This window comes from Pteropus alecto, unplaced genomic scaffold (genome assembly GCF_000325575.1).
Source record: "Pteropus alecto unplaced genomic scaffold, ASM32557v1 scaffold57, whole genome shotgun sequence".
In the NCBI taxonomy this organism is placed as follows: domain Eukaryota; kingdom Metazoa; phylum Chordata; class Mammalia; order Chiroptera; family Pteropodidae; genus Pteropus; species Pteropus alecto.
The window spans coordinates 2,151,706-2,169,810 of NW_006442508.1; the positions used below are offsets into that span (position 1 = coordinate 2,151,706).

Sequence of the window (18,105 nt, forward strand, 5' to 3'; positions counted from 1 at the left end):
CTTTGCAAAAGACTCTGCTTTTTACTCACCCTGTGTTGGAGAGTCATTATAAGTGCTTTTATGTTTAAATCCATTAGTAAGTCCCGTTAGCATTTTCTCCAAAACAAGATACCTCGTATGACTGTCTTTCACCATGTCCCTTATTGAAACCTTAGTCTAAACCATCATCTCTTACCTAGATTATCCTCCTAACTGATCTCTCTACCTTTGCCCCATAATTCATTCTCTACATCATAAACTATATCTTTTTCAAACATATATCATACTGTATCAAGGATCTGCTTAATATCATTCAGTGGCTTCTCTTTGCCATTGGATAAAATTTATTCTCCTTACCATAGTCTACAAAATCCTGTAGGATATGGCCCCTGCCTCCTCCTCTGGCCTCAAAGCCTACCATTTTCTCTGCTGTCTATGCTTTAGCCACACCAGCCTTATTTTTATCCTTTCTATACACCAAACTTATTTCTGTTTCTGAGTTTTTGAATGTGCTGTATACTCTACTTAAAACATTCTTTCAGATTTTGTCATGTTTGTCTCATCATTGAGCTTCTTTCCCTGACTACTCTAGCTAAAATAATCCTTTACACCGTACACCCTGCTCTCACCCATTATTCTCTCAGTTTTTACATTTATCACTATCTGATATTATGTATTTATGGAGTTTTCCCGCCCTCTATCTTTGTGTACTAGAGTGAGATCTGTGAAGACAGGGACTCAGTTTTGTTTACCTTCATGCCTCAGCATCTAGAACTGTGCCAGGCATATAGTAGCTGCATAGTAAATATTCTTAAATAAATGACTTGAGGCAGAATATATAAAGTGCTTTAATAGAAATGTAAAGTGCAACACTAAATATGTAGGAGAGTATTCTCAGTGGGGAATCAAGGAAGGCTTTACATACAAAAGTGACTTGGCCAGACATGGAAGAGGATGAATAAAACTTGGACACATTGCAGTAGAAGATGATAGCATTCCAGGGAGAGGAAAGAGCAAGAGAAAAAAAAAGAAGTATATAATCAGGGAACACAGCAAAAGAACATTTAATTCAAGAAAAGTATTTCCCCCGGATATGTTTCTCTGCTTATTTTGTTTCTTTTTGTTTTGGTCTATTTTGGAATTAAACACATGGTTATCACTTGAGATCTTTGGAGAACAGTCAGGAGTTAAATTAGAGCAGCAAATTTGTTGGCTTTGTCTGTTCCTTGTTTAAAAGTTAAGTTGCTCAAGAAATGGAAAATTTTTAAATCAATTTAGTTCAATACATTTTTATCACTTTAGTTTTTATGTAAACATCATCTCCTTTCTGAAAGTAGTCAGGAAATGAATTATAAAGAAAAAAAATAAACAAGATTCTGGAAGAGGCGTTAGATACACTTTGGATTTCCATTTTCCCACTTGTTAGAAGAAATTCTGGAGAAAAAGAAATAAGTAAATGTGGTTGTTTAGAGAGATTGATAGATATTTTCCAGTGTGTCACGATCACTTGTTAAAGTGTTAAAATGGTTCTCCAGAAAATTTTAGAGGGTTTTTTTTGTTTGTTTTTTTTTTTAATAGCCACGTTCCAGAATGACATCAGTTTTTTTTAAGGGGCCAGGAAAAGTGGTGATGGTTGCCATTTGCATGTAAGTACTGAAATATAAGCCTTTTAAAACAGAAATATTATGTATATATTCTTAAATGTATAAATTTATTACTTGGTATCTAATAGTTAGACGTTTATGTCGTTTTAGGAGGAAATTGAATACAAGTCTGTGTTTTTGTAAATTGATGGGGGAAGAATCCACATAGATACCTTTGCTCTTGTATATTTCTGATGTGGTTAAGATACAAGAACAATTGCTATCTGAAAGTTCTCTTATTTTCATTGAAGTCGATAGAAGTTTTTTATAAAAAGTTGAATTGGCCAAGGTTATTTTTAGAGTAGTTAAATCAACCTGGATTATAGCTACTAAAGAATATCTGCACTCTTAGTTTTCTCCCCCTTAGCTTAGTAGAAAATAATTAATGTTTTTGCTATCTTTTTTCCTCTGTCTTCTTGATTTCTGTTGTTTTATTTATCTTTTATTCATTTTGTCGAATTATTTTAAAATGTTTAAAAGCATTAATTCCATAATTCATTAGTTCTTTTATTTTATATATGTATATAAACATATGTCAGGAATTGTGATTGGGTCTAGAAATACAATATTCTTATCTTAAAGGATTGGAGGCGCACTAAACTAAATGAAGTTATTTACAATAATACAGAAAAGAGATGATGATGCCCCCAAACTAAGATAATGGTAGTAGGGATGAAGAAACATGGTTAGATTCAGCAAGTATTTAGGAAGTATGGAAAGGATGTTGCCTAGCTTCTCGGACAATTGGATAAGTATTGCACTCTCACTGAGAGGAGGTAGACTGAAAGGAATGGCAAGGTGGAAGCAAAGGAAATGATGAATTCATTTTTGAGTTTGAGTTTTCTATAGGCTTAATTCATTGTTTTGTTTGTGTGTGTGTGTCGGTAAAACGGGGTTAGCAGTTAAAGTTTTCTTCATCAGAGAGATGTGTGGAATATATGTAAACTGCTTAACATAGTACCTGGTACATAATATGTACTTCGAAGTCATATATATAGGTCTGAAGCTCAGAAGAGAGATATGGAGTAGAGATTTAGAACTGAGAATTATTAGTATATACATGATAATTAAAGCCATCGGCATAGTTAAGATTACATGGAGAATGCATATAGTGTGAGGAAGAAAAAGCTCTCAAGAAAAAAACTTGAAGAATGCTAACATTTAAGAAATGGGCGGAAGAAAAAGAGCCAGCACAGGAGACAGGAAAATAAGGAGCAAGGTCGGAAGAAAACCAGGAGCATTATGGAAGCTAGAGAAGAGAGGTTTTTAAGAAAATGGTGGCAAATGCTTCTGTGAGATTAAGGAAAATACTAAAACGTTTCTAGGAACTTAATAGCAAGAAACAGTTGGTGATATTGATAAGAACAATCTAATGAGCTATTGGAGGTAGAAGCCATTGTTCAGTGCATTGAAGACAGTGAAAAATAAGGAAGACTGAGACAGCAAGAGCAGTATAACTCTTTCGAGACTATCTGAAGTGGAGGAGTGGAAAAAAGGATAGCTTGAAGGGGATTTACAGTTTCCTCATTTATAAAATTAAGATGTTAATATTTGTATAATAAGATTCTAATAAAACATGGTAAATTACTAGTATAGTGCCTGAAATAAATCATACTAGTCATTACTGTTGGAATCTGAGCAGCTGGCTTGTTCAGAGCTAATCATATTTATTTTAGCATCTGTGATCTAGTATGACTCAGAGACTGCTTGGTCTAGATTTATCTTCACCTCTGGCATCTGCCTATTTAAGTAAACAGACCTTCACCAAAGTCTTGCCTTTAACACTGGTCTACTGGGCATTATCTAGTGCAGATCTTCTTTTACCTACCTAAGATATATAATTTCCTTTCTAATTTCATTTTGTGTAAATGTAGAACATCCTTTTTTCTCAGCAGTTTTCAAAATGCACTTAATTTGCTTATACACATCATGCCTCTTCATTTGAGTATTTAATGATACCATAATCTGTATTTTTCAAATTTGTACTCTTGTTACATAAAACATAAGTTCTTGATTCTTTTTAATTTACTTTGAACCGAACCTAGTATAGAGGTATATATGGTCAATTAAGTAAGCTTTTGGTAGAAATATTTGTCCAAACCAATGCTAAATTGTTTTCTCTTTCTCTCCAGCAATGGATTAAATTGCTGCTTTAAATTTCTTGCTTGGATTTATACGGGTTCAGCAAGTATGTTCTCCGAAGCTGTACACTCTTTATCTGATACTTGTAATCAGGTGAGGGGTAAAGCTTTTTTCTTATTAATTTTAAAGTAATTTTTTACTGTTTTAACCTAAAAGTTAGCCTGTTTAAAAACTGAATAATTACTATACTTGGCATATGGAAAAGAAAATTATTTCACTTTTGAATGATGAAGTACATAGAAATATGATCATAGTATTTTAAATCAGGTTGTTAGGCTTTAAGAACTTCCAGCAGTGGAGTATGAAGTATAAAATTATCATTTATTAAGTGTTTGGGCAGAAGCTTTTGTGGAAGAGACTCTTACATTAGGTGGAAATTTGATCTCTGAATATGAATTCTTACAACTGTAAGAGCCAGTGAATTTAAGTTTTTGGAATAATGATATAAATTAGTCATATGTGATTGATGAATTAAAATGATTTTCATATTAGACTAGTATTTTGAATCCCTTTCTTGAATTTGCAAATGAAGAATGATTTTTATAAAATGAAAATACCTTTTCTGATCCAAATTTCGAGTACTGCAAACCTAACCTTTTTAAAGAACACAATAGAAATTTCTACTTGTTATCATTTCACATTTTAAAGTATGTGATATATACCTTTTCAGTCTCTATGTATGTATTTATACTCTTATTATATAAGAACAAGTTTGGAAGAACTTATAGTAAAAAATAACAGGTTCATTAAGAATATTTAAGACAAAGTATAAAATAATAAAGTGTTGAGGAGTGGGGAGAGCAATCTTAATGAAAAATGAAACCCCTCAAGAACTTGCCTAACTCACTATCAAATGGATTAAAACTCTTTGGAAAAGTAAGAAAAGTTGAACATTTGCTATCAGTACTTATAAGTCTTTCCCATGAGTTAATTTTATACAGTAAATAATAACTAGTATTGATATAATATTTTCCGAGTCAGTTGTGGGAAGAGGGGTTGGGAAGATATATAATACATAATATATATTTCATTGAAAGCTTATGTGAACTTAAGAAAATTGAAATGTAAAAATATTGTACATATGGACAAGGAAATATATTCAGATTATTAGCTTCATTATTGTTATTTAAAACATTGAAAACAGTTTTTTTAGTATCCACACTTTGAACTACTATTCAGGGGTTTAAAAGAATGTGATAGATATAGCTATATACTGACTTGGAATAATGACATGATAATTTGAGTAAAAAAATTAAATTACAAAACATTATGTAAAGAACTTAGGTTTCCAGCCATAGTAGACTGATGGGGAATGGATTTAGTCTTTTGATGTAAACAACTAAAAAACTAGACAAAATATATGAAACAGTGTTTTCACACATTAGGCAATAGCAGTACAAGACCTTGATCTGTGAGAGAAGAGAAACGAGTTGAACCTCTGTGATCTCTCTTGATTTTTGCTTGGAGGCACATTTGGGATAGTGGAACCGGAGTGGAGATAATAGTCTCATTAAGTTGAGAAGGCAAAAATAAAATTTAGCGAGTCTGAGGAGGCTAGAAATTACAAGGCAGAGTTCCACAGAGGAGGGAGGTTGGCAGAAAAGTCTAGGAAAGTCTACATGGAGTTTTCCTTGAGTTGAGTCTTTGTTGAATGTTAAATTACACAAGTGTAGGGTAAGACCAGCAGGGAGCATTAAGCTGAGTAACTCCTAGAGTACTCTCAAAGGGCTAGGATACATCAAGTTCGGACTATGTGAAAATAGAATCCTCATTGATTACACAGGCCAGTAGAAGGGTCAAAACTTAGTAGAGGGCTAAATTATCTTTGGTGCAAAGGCTATTCTAGAACCTCCCTAACAAAGCTCTAAAAAGTCAAGCTGATCTGCAGGTAACTTAATCTGCCAGAATAAAGCCTGAGACTCTATAAGAAAAACAGCAAAATCATAACACTCAGTATAACATTTACAATTTCAGCATTTTTTTTTATAAGTAGTAGACAGCCAAGAAGCAGAAAATTCGACTTAAAACCAGGAAAAAAATTAGTTAAGACTCAATTGGCATATGATAGAATTAGCAGACCAGGATGTTAAATGGGTATTGCAACTACATGCATGTGTTGAAAGGAAAACATGAATATATTGACAAGAGAAATGGAAGATATAAAAAAGAACTAAATGGAGCTTTTAGAACTGAAAAATATATCTGATATGAAAAATTGACTGTATGGAGTTAATAGCAGATTAGACCCTGGAAAAAATTATCACTGAACTTAAATATATGGCAGTAGAAAACATTCATATATAACAGTAGAAAACATTCATGCTGAGGAAAAAAGAGGAAAAAGGATTGAAAAAAATGAAGGGAGCGTCAGTGACTTGTGGAAGAAATAATACCAATAGTACACAAACTTATAGAGAAGAAAGAAATGCTTTTCAACTCCTCTAATAAGGCCAGCATAACCTCATTGATACCAAAACCTTACACAGATGTTCCAAGAAAGAAAAATAGAAGTCAGTATCCCTCACGAACATACATGCAAAAATCCTTAAAATATAATCATATTGAATCTAGCAATATATAAAAATGATAATATGTCATAATCAAGTGAGCATTCTAGGAATATATGGTTAGTTCAGTATCCAAAATCAATAGGTATAGAAGGCTAATATGCAAAGATCATTTCATTTCTACTATCAGCAAACAGAATGTAATTTTTAATAAATTTTATTTATAGTAATATTAAATACTTAGGAGTAGATTTAATGACAGATGTGTAAGATCTTTACTCAAAGACTCGAAATATGAGTGGGAGAAATTAAAGAAAACCTAAAGAAATGGAGAGATATACCATGTTCATGAATTGGATGCCCTGGTGTTAATGTCAGATATCACTAAATCTATAGATTTAATACAACTCCATTATCACAGCAGACTTTTTAAAAAATAGAAATTGACAAACTGAATAAATTCTAAAATTTACATGGAAATGCAAAGAACCCAGAATATTCAAAGCAATCTTGAAAAAAAGGCGGGGGAGGGGGTGGGAATTTAGAAGACTTCAAAACTTATAGAGCTACAATAATTAAGACAGTGTGAGGTATTGGCCCAGGGATTGACAGACCAGTGGATCTGAATAGAGGATCACAGTTACATCGTCAATTGATTTTTGACAAAGGCACCAAAGCAATTCAGTGAAATTATTGAAGAAAGAAAACTCTCTTCGACAAAATGGTGCTGGAAAAATTGGATATCCTTATAGAAAAAAACAAAGGACTTTAACCCCCACCTCAGACCATATACAAATTTGAGGTGGGCCATAGACCCAAATGTAAGAGCAAAAAGCAAGTATTCTAGAAGAAAACCTAGGAGAATATCTTCTTTGGTTAGGTAGAAATTTTTTAAACAGGACACAGAAAACCATTAAAAATACAAATTAAAACTTCATCAAAATGTAAAAAGCTTTTATTAAAAGACATTTCTTAAGAAAATAAATAGATAAGACACAGAATGGGAAGAAATATTTACATATAATCTGACAAAGGACTGGTATCCAAGGTAAATAAAGAACTTCTGTAACTCAGTATTAAAAAGACAACCCAATTTTTTTTAAGAGGCTCAATATTCGCACAGGTACTTCACAAATAAAGATGCACGAATGGTGGCCAATGGACACATGAAAAAATGTTTAACACCATTAATCATTAGGAAATGTATATTAAAATCCCAAGAAGACATCTCTACATATCTGGTATAATGACTAAAATTAAAAACCCTGACAACCAAATGTTGGTGAAGATGTGGAGCAACCAGACTTTTCAGACATTGCTGGTGGAGTGTAGAATGTTAAACCACTCTTGAAAACATTTGTCAGTTTCCTATAAACATATGCCTATTGTATAACTCAGCAGTTCTTAGTATTTACCCAGGAAAAATGGGAATGACTGTCTACAAAGACATGTATAAGAATGTTTACAGTACCATTACTTATGGATAGAAATCTAGAATTAGCTCAAATGTCCAACAGGGAAGAGGTAAACAAATTGTGGTGCAGTATACTCATACAATGGAATATTATGTAGCAATAAAAAAAATGGAATACTTATCCAGTCAGAAGCATATATCCAACCATATGCTGGATAAAAAGGTGAACACAAAAGAATACTTGAACAATTATGTCTATGTGAAGTAGAACTTGAATCTTTGGTTAAAAAAGTCAGAAAAATGGTTACATCTGATGTAGGGGAGCACTGACTAAAAAGAGGTACAAGAGAACTTTCTGAGATATCTTTATAGGAATATATATTTCAGATTTGTGGATTTTTCAAAACTCAACTGTACGTTCAGGATTTGTGCATTTCATTGTGTGTGAATTTTAATTCAGAATTTAAAGTTTTCATACATGATTACTATATAGAGATTTGATAATAAAGAATTAGTATTAATTTTTAAAAGTATGATAATGGCTTTGTGACTCTATTTTCTAAAAGACTTAGTTTTTTAGAGATTCATCCAAAATATTTAAAAATCAAATGGTCTGATGCTTGGAATTTACTTCAAAGTATTCATGGGGGAGTAGATATGGTTGAGATAAAACAAATGTGGTCAAACATTTGTAATTGTCAAAGCCAAGTGACAGATGACTTGGGTTTATTGAATATTCTGTTGTTTTATCCATCCATTTGTATATTAGAAAATTTCCATAAAATAAAGTACAAAAAGATATTATATAGATCGTGATCATATTTTTAAGCACACACACACATGCCCTCTCTGAAATCTGGTACTGTCTTTGTATACAGAAGCAACATTAAAAACTATATACAGTTGTATATAAAACCAGTCTGAAACATACTCCAAACTCTTAAAGGATTCTGTCTCTTATACTATTTGAATTTCGAGCATGTGTGAGTTTTGTAACTAGAAAAAGTAATTTTTGTAACAGATTGAACAGCAGTAGAGTTAAATAAAAGCTGAGACCACATGATATCAAGTGCTTTGAGAATTCCTTGATTGAGTAGTTTGTCTTCAAGAGTGGTCAGAAAGGCTTTGATGAAAAAGATTTCAGCTGGGCCTTACTGAATAGATGTTAATTGTATTTCTCATATCCTTTTGAGACCTAAAATATTTTTAAAAATTTAATTCATTGTAACATTTTTATGCCATAGTAATTTTATCTTTGTATCTTGAGGGATTAGAACATCTCCAACTTTTAAATAAGACTTGTGTCTCTAATGGTACCTAGTTTTACACTTTCTATGACAGTTCATTTGGGAAAACTTTTCTGCTGAATAACACCCAGTATATTATTTAGTATTAATTTATATGAACTTATTGAGCACTTGAGTTTGCAGTGTTGTGTTTAGAAGAAGACACAGTCCTTGCTCTGTCCTCTGTAATCAGGTCATACACGCAAAACAACTAGAAAGATATTCCAAGGTAACATTTAAGCAGTTGCATGATAGTATGATACTGAAGGAAAGGTGATTATGGAGGGGGAAGCATTAATGATGCTTCTTAGCCAATAGATGTTAGTATTAATGTTGTAAACCAAACAAATGTAGGTTATATATATGCATATGTATTATATTTAATACATAAACACGTAAATAGCAGAAAAAGGCCTGGAAGGGCACACATCAGACATAACTGATGCTACCTTACCTCTGAGGAAGAACAGGATAAGGGAGTCTGTGATATATTTTTTCCCCCTCTTTAATCGTCCCCTGCCCCCAACTTCCACCCCTGACTTATAGATGTTGCCATTTCCCCTTAAGAACTGGTTCTCTAAAGGTGGGGCATCTCCTCCCACACGCTTGTGTTGTGCACCCGAGGCCTGGCACCCCCGGCACACTCAGGGGGCCTGGTGCACCCAGGGCATGGTCTGTGGCTCCACCTGGGGCATGAACCCAGGACCTTCTGTGTGTAAAGCAGTCGTGCTAACCACTACACTACAGAGCCACCCCTGTGATATTTTTATAAGAGCTAATAAGTATGGTTCATATTCAGTTTATAAAATACTTGGTAATATTGCACACTTTATTATACAGCCATCTGACTATTAAGGAAATTAAAAATGATTGACTACTCATTGACTATTTAATAAACATAAACATACACATAGTATGAATTAATGAATATTTCAGTTTTAATGTACAGGTTTAAAAATTACATGTCCTCCTTGATTTACTCTCATTCTCTTAGTTTAATTCACTGAAAAGCCATCATCTGTCTTTTGAATAGTTTTAACCCTCTTTTCCTTTGGAATCCAGTAGAAAAGAACTTGTAGCATTCTGTGTATTTACGGTAGGATTTTTGATATCAAAACTTAAAAAATCATGCTTTCATTTTTGCCATATTTACTTTACGTTTTCTTTTTCTTTCTTTCTTTCTTTCTTTCTTTTTTTTTTTTTTTTTTAAGAAATCTTAGCTATAGCTCCATCTTCCCTCCATAGTCCCACTTAAAAAACATGCTTTCATTTTTGCCATATTTTTTTTTCGTTTTTTTTTTTTTTTTTTTTTTTTTTTTTTTTTTTTTTTTTTTAAGAAATCTTAGCTATAGCTCCATCTTCCCTCCATAGTCCCTCCTTCCACACCCCAGGTAATCACTGCTCTATATACATTGATATGTATACTTCCTATGCATAGTTTTGCAGTTCTACTAGAAATTTATGTATCCATACATACTACATACTGTTTAAAATTTTGTCTTATATAGCTATACAAGTTATTCTTCATATAAAAAACAGATATAAATTACCTTAATCCTAATTCTCTCCTCAGAAGTATAAATATAGTTAAATTTGTGTTCTTCTAGACCTTTTTCTGTGCTTTACATTATATGTAGATTATAAAAACTACAAAATGTAAGTTCTTCTGTACTGTACATACTATTCCTAAACTTGCTTTTTTCTCTTACACTTAATGGTATGTTAGGAGCTTTTAGCATGTCAGTACATAATGCTGTATCCCAGCTCCATTCTTTTAAACTGTTATAGAAGTAATTTATGATTTGATTATACCATCATTTGTTTTGCCATTTCTCAATATGTATTTTTAGGTTGCTTTCACATTTTTCATCTTTATAAGCAATGATATTTTGAACCTCTTTGGATTCATCTTTATTTCTCTCAGGTAAATATTAGAAACCAGAATTGCTAGGCTGTTGAACATGTGTATGTTATTTCTTGTCATAGTCAAATTGCACCCTCCAGATAGGTTTTTAGCACATTATTCTCCCCATCTTGCTAATGATTATTTACCTTTTTTTTCCTTCATAGGGTTTACTAGCAGTGGGCATCAGTAAGTCTATTCAAACACCAGATCCTACTCATCCGTAAGGACATTGCCTTTATTTTGTTTTTGTTTGTTTTGGTGGCAAGTCATTGAAGTAAAGCTACTGAATTTTAGAATCTCCTGTTTATACACCTGTAATTTTGTGTTAAAAGATTTGGTCATGTCTTCCACTGCTATGTCAAAGTAAATTTAAGATATAATTTGAAAATGGAGTTTAAGTATTCTTATGTTTTATAATATAGCATAGAGATCTTGTTCTTTTTATATTTGATAATTAAAAACAAAGTATATATTTTGATCTTAGAGTTCTGTATTATTGGTCAAAGGGAACATATTCCAAATTTAAACTAATAGGCCACTCAATCTGAAAATCTTTGTGATAACTTTTAGTAAACCTATGTTTTATTTTAATCCTCCTGTTATGATTTGGAAATAGTATTCTGTCAGTATTTCATATTAATTATTTGTAAAATGGGTATGCTTTTTAGAATATATTATTTTGAATTATATCAGGTTTTTTGTTGTTGCTTCTAATATGACCAGTTAAAACTTAGGAATTCCACATGTATCAGTTTTTAAACATGTTTCAGTAGTAGAATTTGATCAATCTTAAGGCCAAAAAGAATGCACTTTTATTTCTGTAAAGGAGTCTGCCTTTATGCTTTATATAAATGCCTTTCTTTACTTGAAAGGAGGACACTACTGTTTTCATATAAATAACATTTTCAACATCCTGGAGCTATCAGTAAGCTAGTATAGTGAACAGCTAGCTTTCTTGTCTGCAAATTACACATCATTTACAATATTTTACTATCTCAAGAAAAATTTTTTTCCTGATCAGTTTTATAGACCAAAAATTTAAAAAAGGGTAAAATTTTAGGTTATGACGATTTCTTCTCAAGATATTCATTAATCTACATGAGTGCTGCCCAATAGAATTTTCTAAAAATCTGTTCACTATGATAGTTACTAGCTACATGTGGCTGTTGAGTACTTGAAATGTACTGGTACAATTGAAGAACTACATTTAAAATTTTATTTAGTTTTTACTAATTTAAATTTAAGTAGCCTTTTGTGACTAATGAGTTATTTTGCATAGTGCAGATCTATAGAATTAAAATTTTCAGTAAGAACCTATGAATTCCTTCAAAACACATAAAATAAAAGTAATGACATTTAATTTAGACCTTAATTTGCTTTAACTTAAATAAATATGTACATCCTATTTTACTTTGGGTGGAAACTTTAGAAGACAGTAAATTTTTCTAAGTCAAGCTGGTAGAACACTGTCACATCTATAAACTCTAAGAATTCCCTTTGTCAGGATTACATTTTTCCAAGAGATTAAAAATTGATTTTAATTAAGAATTCTTGTTTAAAAACAGAAATAGACTCGTAGATGTAGAGAACAAAATGGTTGTCAGGTGGGAGGGAGGTGGGGGGATGGATGAAAAAGGCGAAGGGATTAGGAAGTACAAATTGGTAGTTATGACATAGTCAAGAGAATGTAAAGCACAACATAGGGAATATAGTCAATATTGTAATAACTGTATAGCATCAGGTGGTTACTAAACTAATTGGGGAACGGAGTACTTCATAAATTATGTAAATGTTTAACCACTGTACTGTACACCTGAAACTAATACAAAATAATATTGAATGTCAACTAATTGAAAATAAATGAAAAAAGAAAAAATTCTTGCTTAAATTTTCATGTGCCAGAGAGTATCATAAAGTTTATGTAAATTTCCCAGGAAATATTTTTAATACTGAGTGATTCTTTTCCTTTTACAGTGTATCATATTTTTGAACTTCTTAATACTCAGTATTTTATTGGTGCATACAGTAATACAAAATAGTACATGTAATGACCAAAGATGCTTGAAAATAATTGAGATTAAAAAAAAATTTTGTCATTAAAACACCCAGAAAACTGAACCTGTTAGTCCTAATAATAGTAATCAGTTGCTATGCATTAAACTAATCAGAACCAGCAACAAATTTCCAGCATCAAATTATAGGTAATATAAATCACTGATTGGCTGTATAAGAAGACCAAAATAATTCAATTAGGAGCTAAATTACAAAGAAATTTAAGTGTTATCCTGTTCATTAAACATCTGAATGCATTTTTAAAATGATTAATTTTAAAAGTATTTGTGGCACATAATTGTAAAGTATCACTACTAAATCAAAACAGATTGTATGGAAAAAGAATTAGAAAATACCTGGATTAAATCATATGCACTCTTTATTTTCAAAGATCTTATAGTTTTTTCCACTTTATTCATTGATTTTCTGGTTAGATTTGAATTTGGCACTTACACTTTACTTAAATATAAAATGATAATATCTTAATCTTGTAAGAATTTTTTTTGTATGTTTTTCATTGACCCAGGAGACATATTTTGAAAGGAAATCATTTGTATGTATTATAAACTATCATTTTTATATTTTAGGTATGGATTTTCAAATATGCGCTATATTGCTTCACTAATTAGTGGTGTTGGTATTTTCATGATGGGTGCAGGATTATCTTGGTACCATGGAATCATGGGATTGCTTAATCCTCAACCAATGGAATCCCTTCTCTGGGTAATTTTTTTCCTCCTCAGTTTTGAAATAATATAAAATAGTGTTTAAGTACAGTAAAATGCCTTTGTAATATTGATATTAAGGAATGGGGCTAACATATACCTTCTTGATTGTGTCATATAGGATTATGTATCTATAGTTGTGCTTTTTAGAATATGACTGAACATGACCTCTAAATCCATACAATTCAATGATGTTGAACATGAATATCTCTGTAGGTACAATTAGTAAGCACTCTGTCTCCTTGGTTAAAATATTGAGCAGTTTCATTAATTTCCATAATTTCTGTTGAAGAATAAGAATAATCTGTCAGTAACTGAAATATACAGTGTCATGTGCTAGTCATACTTTGGAATTGTATTTAAAGGCGAAGCTTCTCTTTTTCCTCCTCCTAATAGGAAGCCTTCACTGGAGGAATGGTAGGGTGGGAGCATGGTCACTTTTATTTTCCCACCCAAGCTTCTACTCTTTTCTCCTACTCCCTAGATTGCCTTTGGCATCACCGAAGGTAGGGAGGGATAGATGACAAGAAAGTACTTCTGTACTAGCATCAAGGTCATTTTGCACTGGTTTCCTCTGTCCTTTGTAGAGATTTAAAGCTGTTCTCTCCCCACCCCCCACATATTGAGCAGTTTCATTAATTTCCATAATTTCTGTTGAAGAATAAGAATAATCTGTCAGTAACTGAAATATACAGTGTCATGTGCTAGTCATACTTTGGAATTGTATTTAAAGGCGAAGCTTCTCTTTTTCCTCCTCCTAATAGGAAGCCTTCACTGGAGGAATGGTAGGGTGGGAGCATGGTCACTTTTATTTTCCCACCCAAGCTTCTACTCTTTTCTCCTACTCCCTAGATTGCCTTTGGCATCACCGAAGGTAGGGAGGGATAGATGACAAGAAAGTACTTCTGTACTAGCATCAAGGTCATTTTGCACTGGTTTCCTCTGTGTCCGTTGTAGATTTAAAGCTGTTCTCTCCCCACCCCCCACCCCCCTCACCCCGCTTAATGGGCACTTCTTGGAGAGTACCCTTCTTGGCCACTCTGACTTTAGCTTCCTTGACAAGCACAAATTGCTCATGTAGTGCTCTCTGTTAGTTTCTGCATCTCGTGGTGTAACCCCATACTTTTTCTGCTGAGGTTGCTTTGCATTTGGCAAGAAGCCTCTTGGGTAGACCCCTACTCAGAATTCCATGTCAGGCCCTATGTGTTCTGAGTGCAGTTTTTTTTTCCCCCTAAACCCGGTCATCTACTCTGCTGACATAGCAAATATCAGTTAGTAGACTTGCCTATAAATTTATTTTTCAGGTGTATGTTAGACACAGTTCACTGCAATCTCTAACCTTTAGGGACATACATCCAGCTTTCTGAGCAGTCTCAACAGCTCAACAGCTTTCTCCAAAGAAATCTTCACTTTTGGCCTCCTTAACCTCAGCTCCACTTACATAGGCTAGTGGGTATAGAGCTAAGAGTTGTAAAACCAGGTCTGGTTCACCTTCTTTGCAAGATGGTATAGCACTTCATTTTAGAATGTGGAGGTACTTGTAACCTACTTTGTTTTCAACTGGAATGAATCTCATTTTAACATCTTTGTTACACCTATACACCTAAATAGTAACAAGCCTATTAAATTAGTATTTTTCTACAATTTTTATTAACTAATTTCTTATCATAATCATTTCATATAATTAAAATGAATAAAGGTTTGGCCACTTTATAGATATCTCATTACCGTAGCATTCATCTAATTTGTACAATATTACTTTATAGAGGCAAAGAAGTCTGTGGCTCTGGAAATAGGGATCGATTATTAAATTTTCAATTGTGTATAAGTTTTAAAGCTTTCAGAAGCTCTTGTATCTTTTAGTAACAAAATAGGGCTCCATCAGACTACAATTCTGTTAATAAATAATGGATTGGACACACCATAGACCAATTTATATTTATTAGGTATTATCTTGGAATCTTGGCTTGTATACGGTGTCTCCCTTTATTGGGTGATAAATGTGTTTTAAATCCTTTCTGGAAGGAGATAGACAATTAAAAAGAATTATTGGGAAGTTTAGTTACTATATTTCAGATTGGCAGCATGATTCATTAGAAAGAGCCTAAAACTGAGACTGGAAAGCCTGTATTCTAGTTCTTAACTGTGGTATCATTTCTGTGTACTCAAGCAAATCACATAGCCTTAACAGAATTACAAGAGTGTTGGACTTAAGTTCAAAATTTTCAAACTTCTATTTTAGGGAAGCCTAGGGGTCCAAAAAGGTAATATTGAAAATTCTACAGATGTTTGGTTTGAATTTCATTTAAAAACTTTTTAAATTTGTGTTGCTAGGTTAACTCTTTCTATGTACCTTGAATTAAAGTTGCTCTTGATATCTTCATTTAATTCAAGAATATCCTGGGACTGAAAGAAAAATGTGTTTTAAAAAATTGATTACTGTTCATAGCTACTTGTCTTTTCAAATCAGGATTCAGAAAAGATTCTCTTGGTGCTGGGCGTCCAGACAAGTCCAGAAGTTGCTTGGGTATGGGTGTGGATCTTACTGCATCTGATATCCATAACCCCAGATTTCAAATCTTTGTGTTCATTTTGAACTTTAAAAAAATGTTTATACTGTCTATGGCCATGCTACCCTGAACAAGCCCGATCCCATCTGATCTCAGAAGCTAAGCAGGGTTGGGCCTGGTTAGTACATGGACGGGAGACCGCCTAGGAAGACCAGGTGCTCTAGGCGTAAAAATTAAGGGATTGTAAGCTGACCAAGGTCCTTGCAATCTGTGAGGTCAACCAAAGGTTGCCTCACCTAAAAAATAAAAATAAAATTTTAAAAAAGTTTGTACTAATTAAGTAATTCTTGCATCTTTCATATCATGAATTTAGCTTAGGTCATGGTATTACATTCTGTAGAATAATGTAGATAATGTATACATTATATATGTTATATATGTCTTCTAAGTATTAAAAAATGAGATGACCATCAGATTTTTAAGCTGCTCTTTTCTTATCTGAAAATACCATCTATCTCATTTTTCCTCATTTGAGCTGTTTCCCATCAAGACCTTTATCTGGCTTAGATTCAAATTTGTTTTCCATTTTAAACATTACGAACTATATGCATGAACAGTTGTGATTCTTTAGCAAAATATTAACTTATGCTTTATTTTAATATTTATTTTCTAGGCATATTGTATTTTAGCAGGATCACTGGTATCTGAAGGAGGTATGTACTGTCATAGTATTTATTCTTAATTTGGTAATATATATTCAGCAGTCCATTATTATAGATTACTAAGTTCCATCAATTTAAGAGAACTGTGGAAATAGGAACAGTAGACAAATAGCTTTGTCTACATATGGGAGTAAATTCTTTATACAGTATACTGTAGTTCTTGTAATGGTGAGGGCAAGGGAAAAGCTTTTTTTGTTTGTTTGTTTTTGAGTACCGTGTCATAAATCTTAGAACATTTAAAATGGAATATAAAAACATAACTTATATACTGAGTTTTTAAAAATCAGGTTTAAGTAGTGTTCATCAGAGAAGGCTATCTCTTTTTGCAATACAGATATTTCTAAGTTCTTGCAAGGTTCAGCTATAACAGTATTATGACAGAAGTGCTATCATGTATGAAACTGCCTAATTCACTGCTTTACTCATAGTATGTTTACTTCTGAAACATTGTCATTTTCTATGCATAGTGTTTCCTTCATCTTTGACAGTTTGACCACCTCCCTCAAATGATTGGGAGGATCAAAAGTTCTTGTGCTGCCTGTGGTGCCTGCCAAATAGTAGCTATCCAATAAATTAAGGCTCTTGTTATAATAGTATTTAAATTATGGTTTAGAATTATTATGGGGTTCATTATATTGTGATGGCTAATTGGGATCTTGATAATGACTAATACAGAACTTTTCCTTATTGCCAAATCTGGCATTAAAGTGTTGTGCATATTTATTTATTTTTTGAGGTGCCATCTTTACAGTTCAGAGGCATGAAGTTTCTCGCTAATATGAATGCTTTTCTTTCAGCAACACTTCTTGTTGCTGTAAATGAACTTCGTAGGAGTGCTCGGGCCAAAGGAATATCATTTTACAAGTATGGTATGTATTTTAGAAACCAGTTATATTATTTCATCTCCTTTATTTGCTTAAATTGCCTAGTGCTATTGCTTTTTTCCTTACTGATGTGTACAAAAAATATCTCAGTGTCTTCCCTATGTGTAGCCCTTACATCTGTATCAGCTCTTTAAAAAAGAGAAATGTAGGAACTAAACTGAAGGACCTTGGACTTAAAGAGGATTTTATCAATTTGACCTCAAAAGCAAAGGAAGTAAAAGCTAAAATAAATGAGTGGGACTACATCAAACTAAAAAGCTTCTGCTCAACAAAAGAAACTGTCAACAAAGTAAAGAGACAACCATCCGAGTGGGAAAATATATTTGCAAGCAATG

The 18,105-nt window shown here is 32.6% G+C and overlaps 1 protein-coding gene and 1 pseudogene across 1 annotated transcript in view; both read left to right on the top strand.

The window, feature by feature from the left end:
- Positions 1 to 18,105, top strand: part of SLC30A9 (solute carrier family 30 member 9) — a 69,428-nt gene that overhangs the window by 33,365 nt on the left and 17,958 nt on the right. Inside the window, exons 8-13 of the mRNA XM_025040238.1 lie at positions 1,558 to 1,625; positions 3,755 to 3,857; positions 11,042 to 11,097; positions 13,517 to 13,652; positions 16,838 to 16,877; positions 17,684 to 17,755. Coding sequence (XP_024896006.1) covers positions 1,558 to 1,625; positions 3,755 to 3,857; positions 11,042 to 11,097; positions 13,517 to 13,652; positions 16,838 to 16,877; positions 17,684 to 17,755 — 475 coding nt within the window. The remainder of the gene's footprint in view (positions 1 to 1,557; positions 1,626 to 3,754; positions 3,858 to 11,041; positions 11,098 to 13,516; positions 13,653 to 16,837; positions 16,878 to 17,683; positions 17,756 to 18,105) is intronic.
- LOC112471624 lies at positions 16,273 to 16,391 on the top strand (annotated as a pseudogene).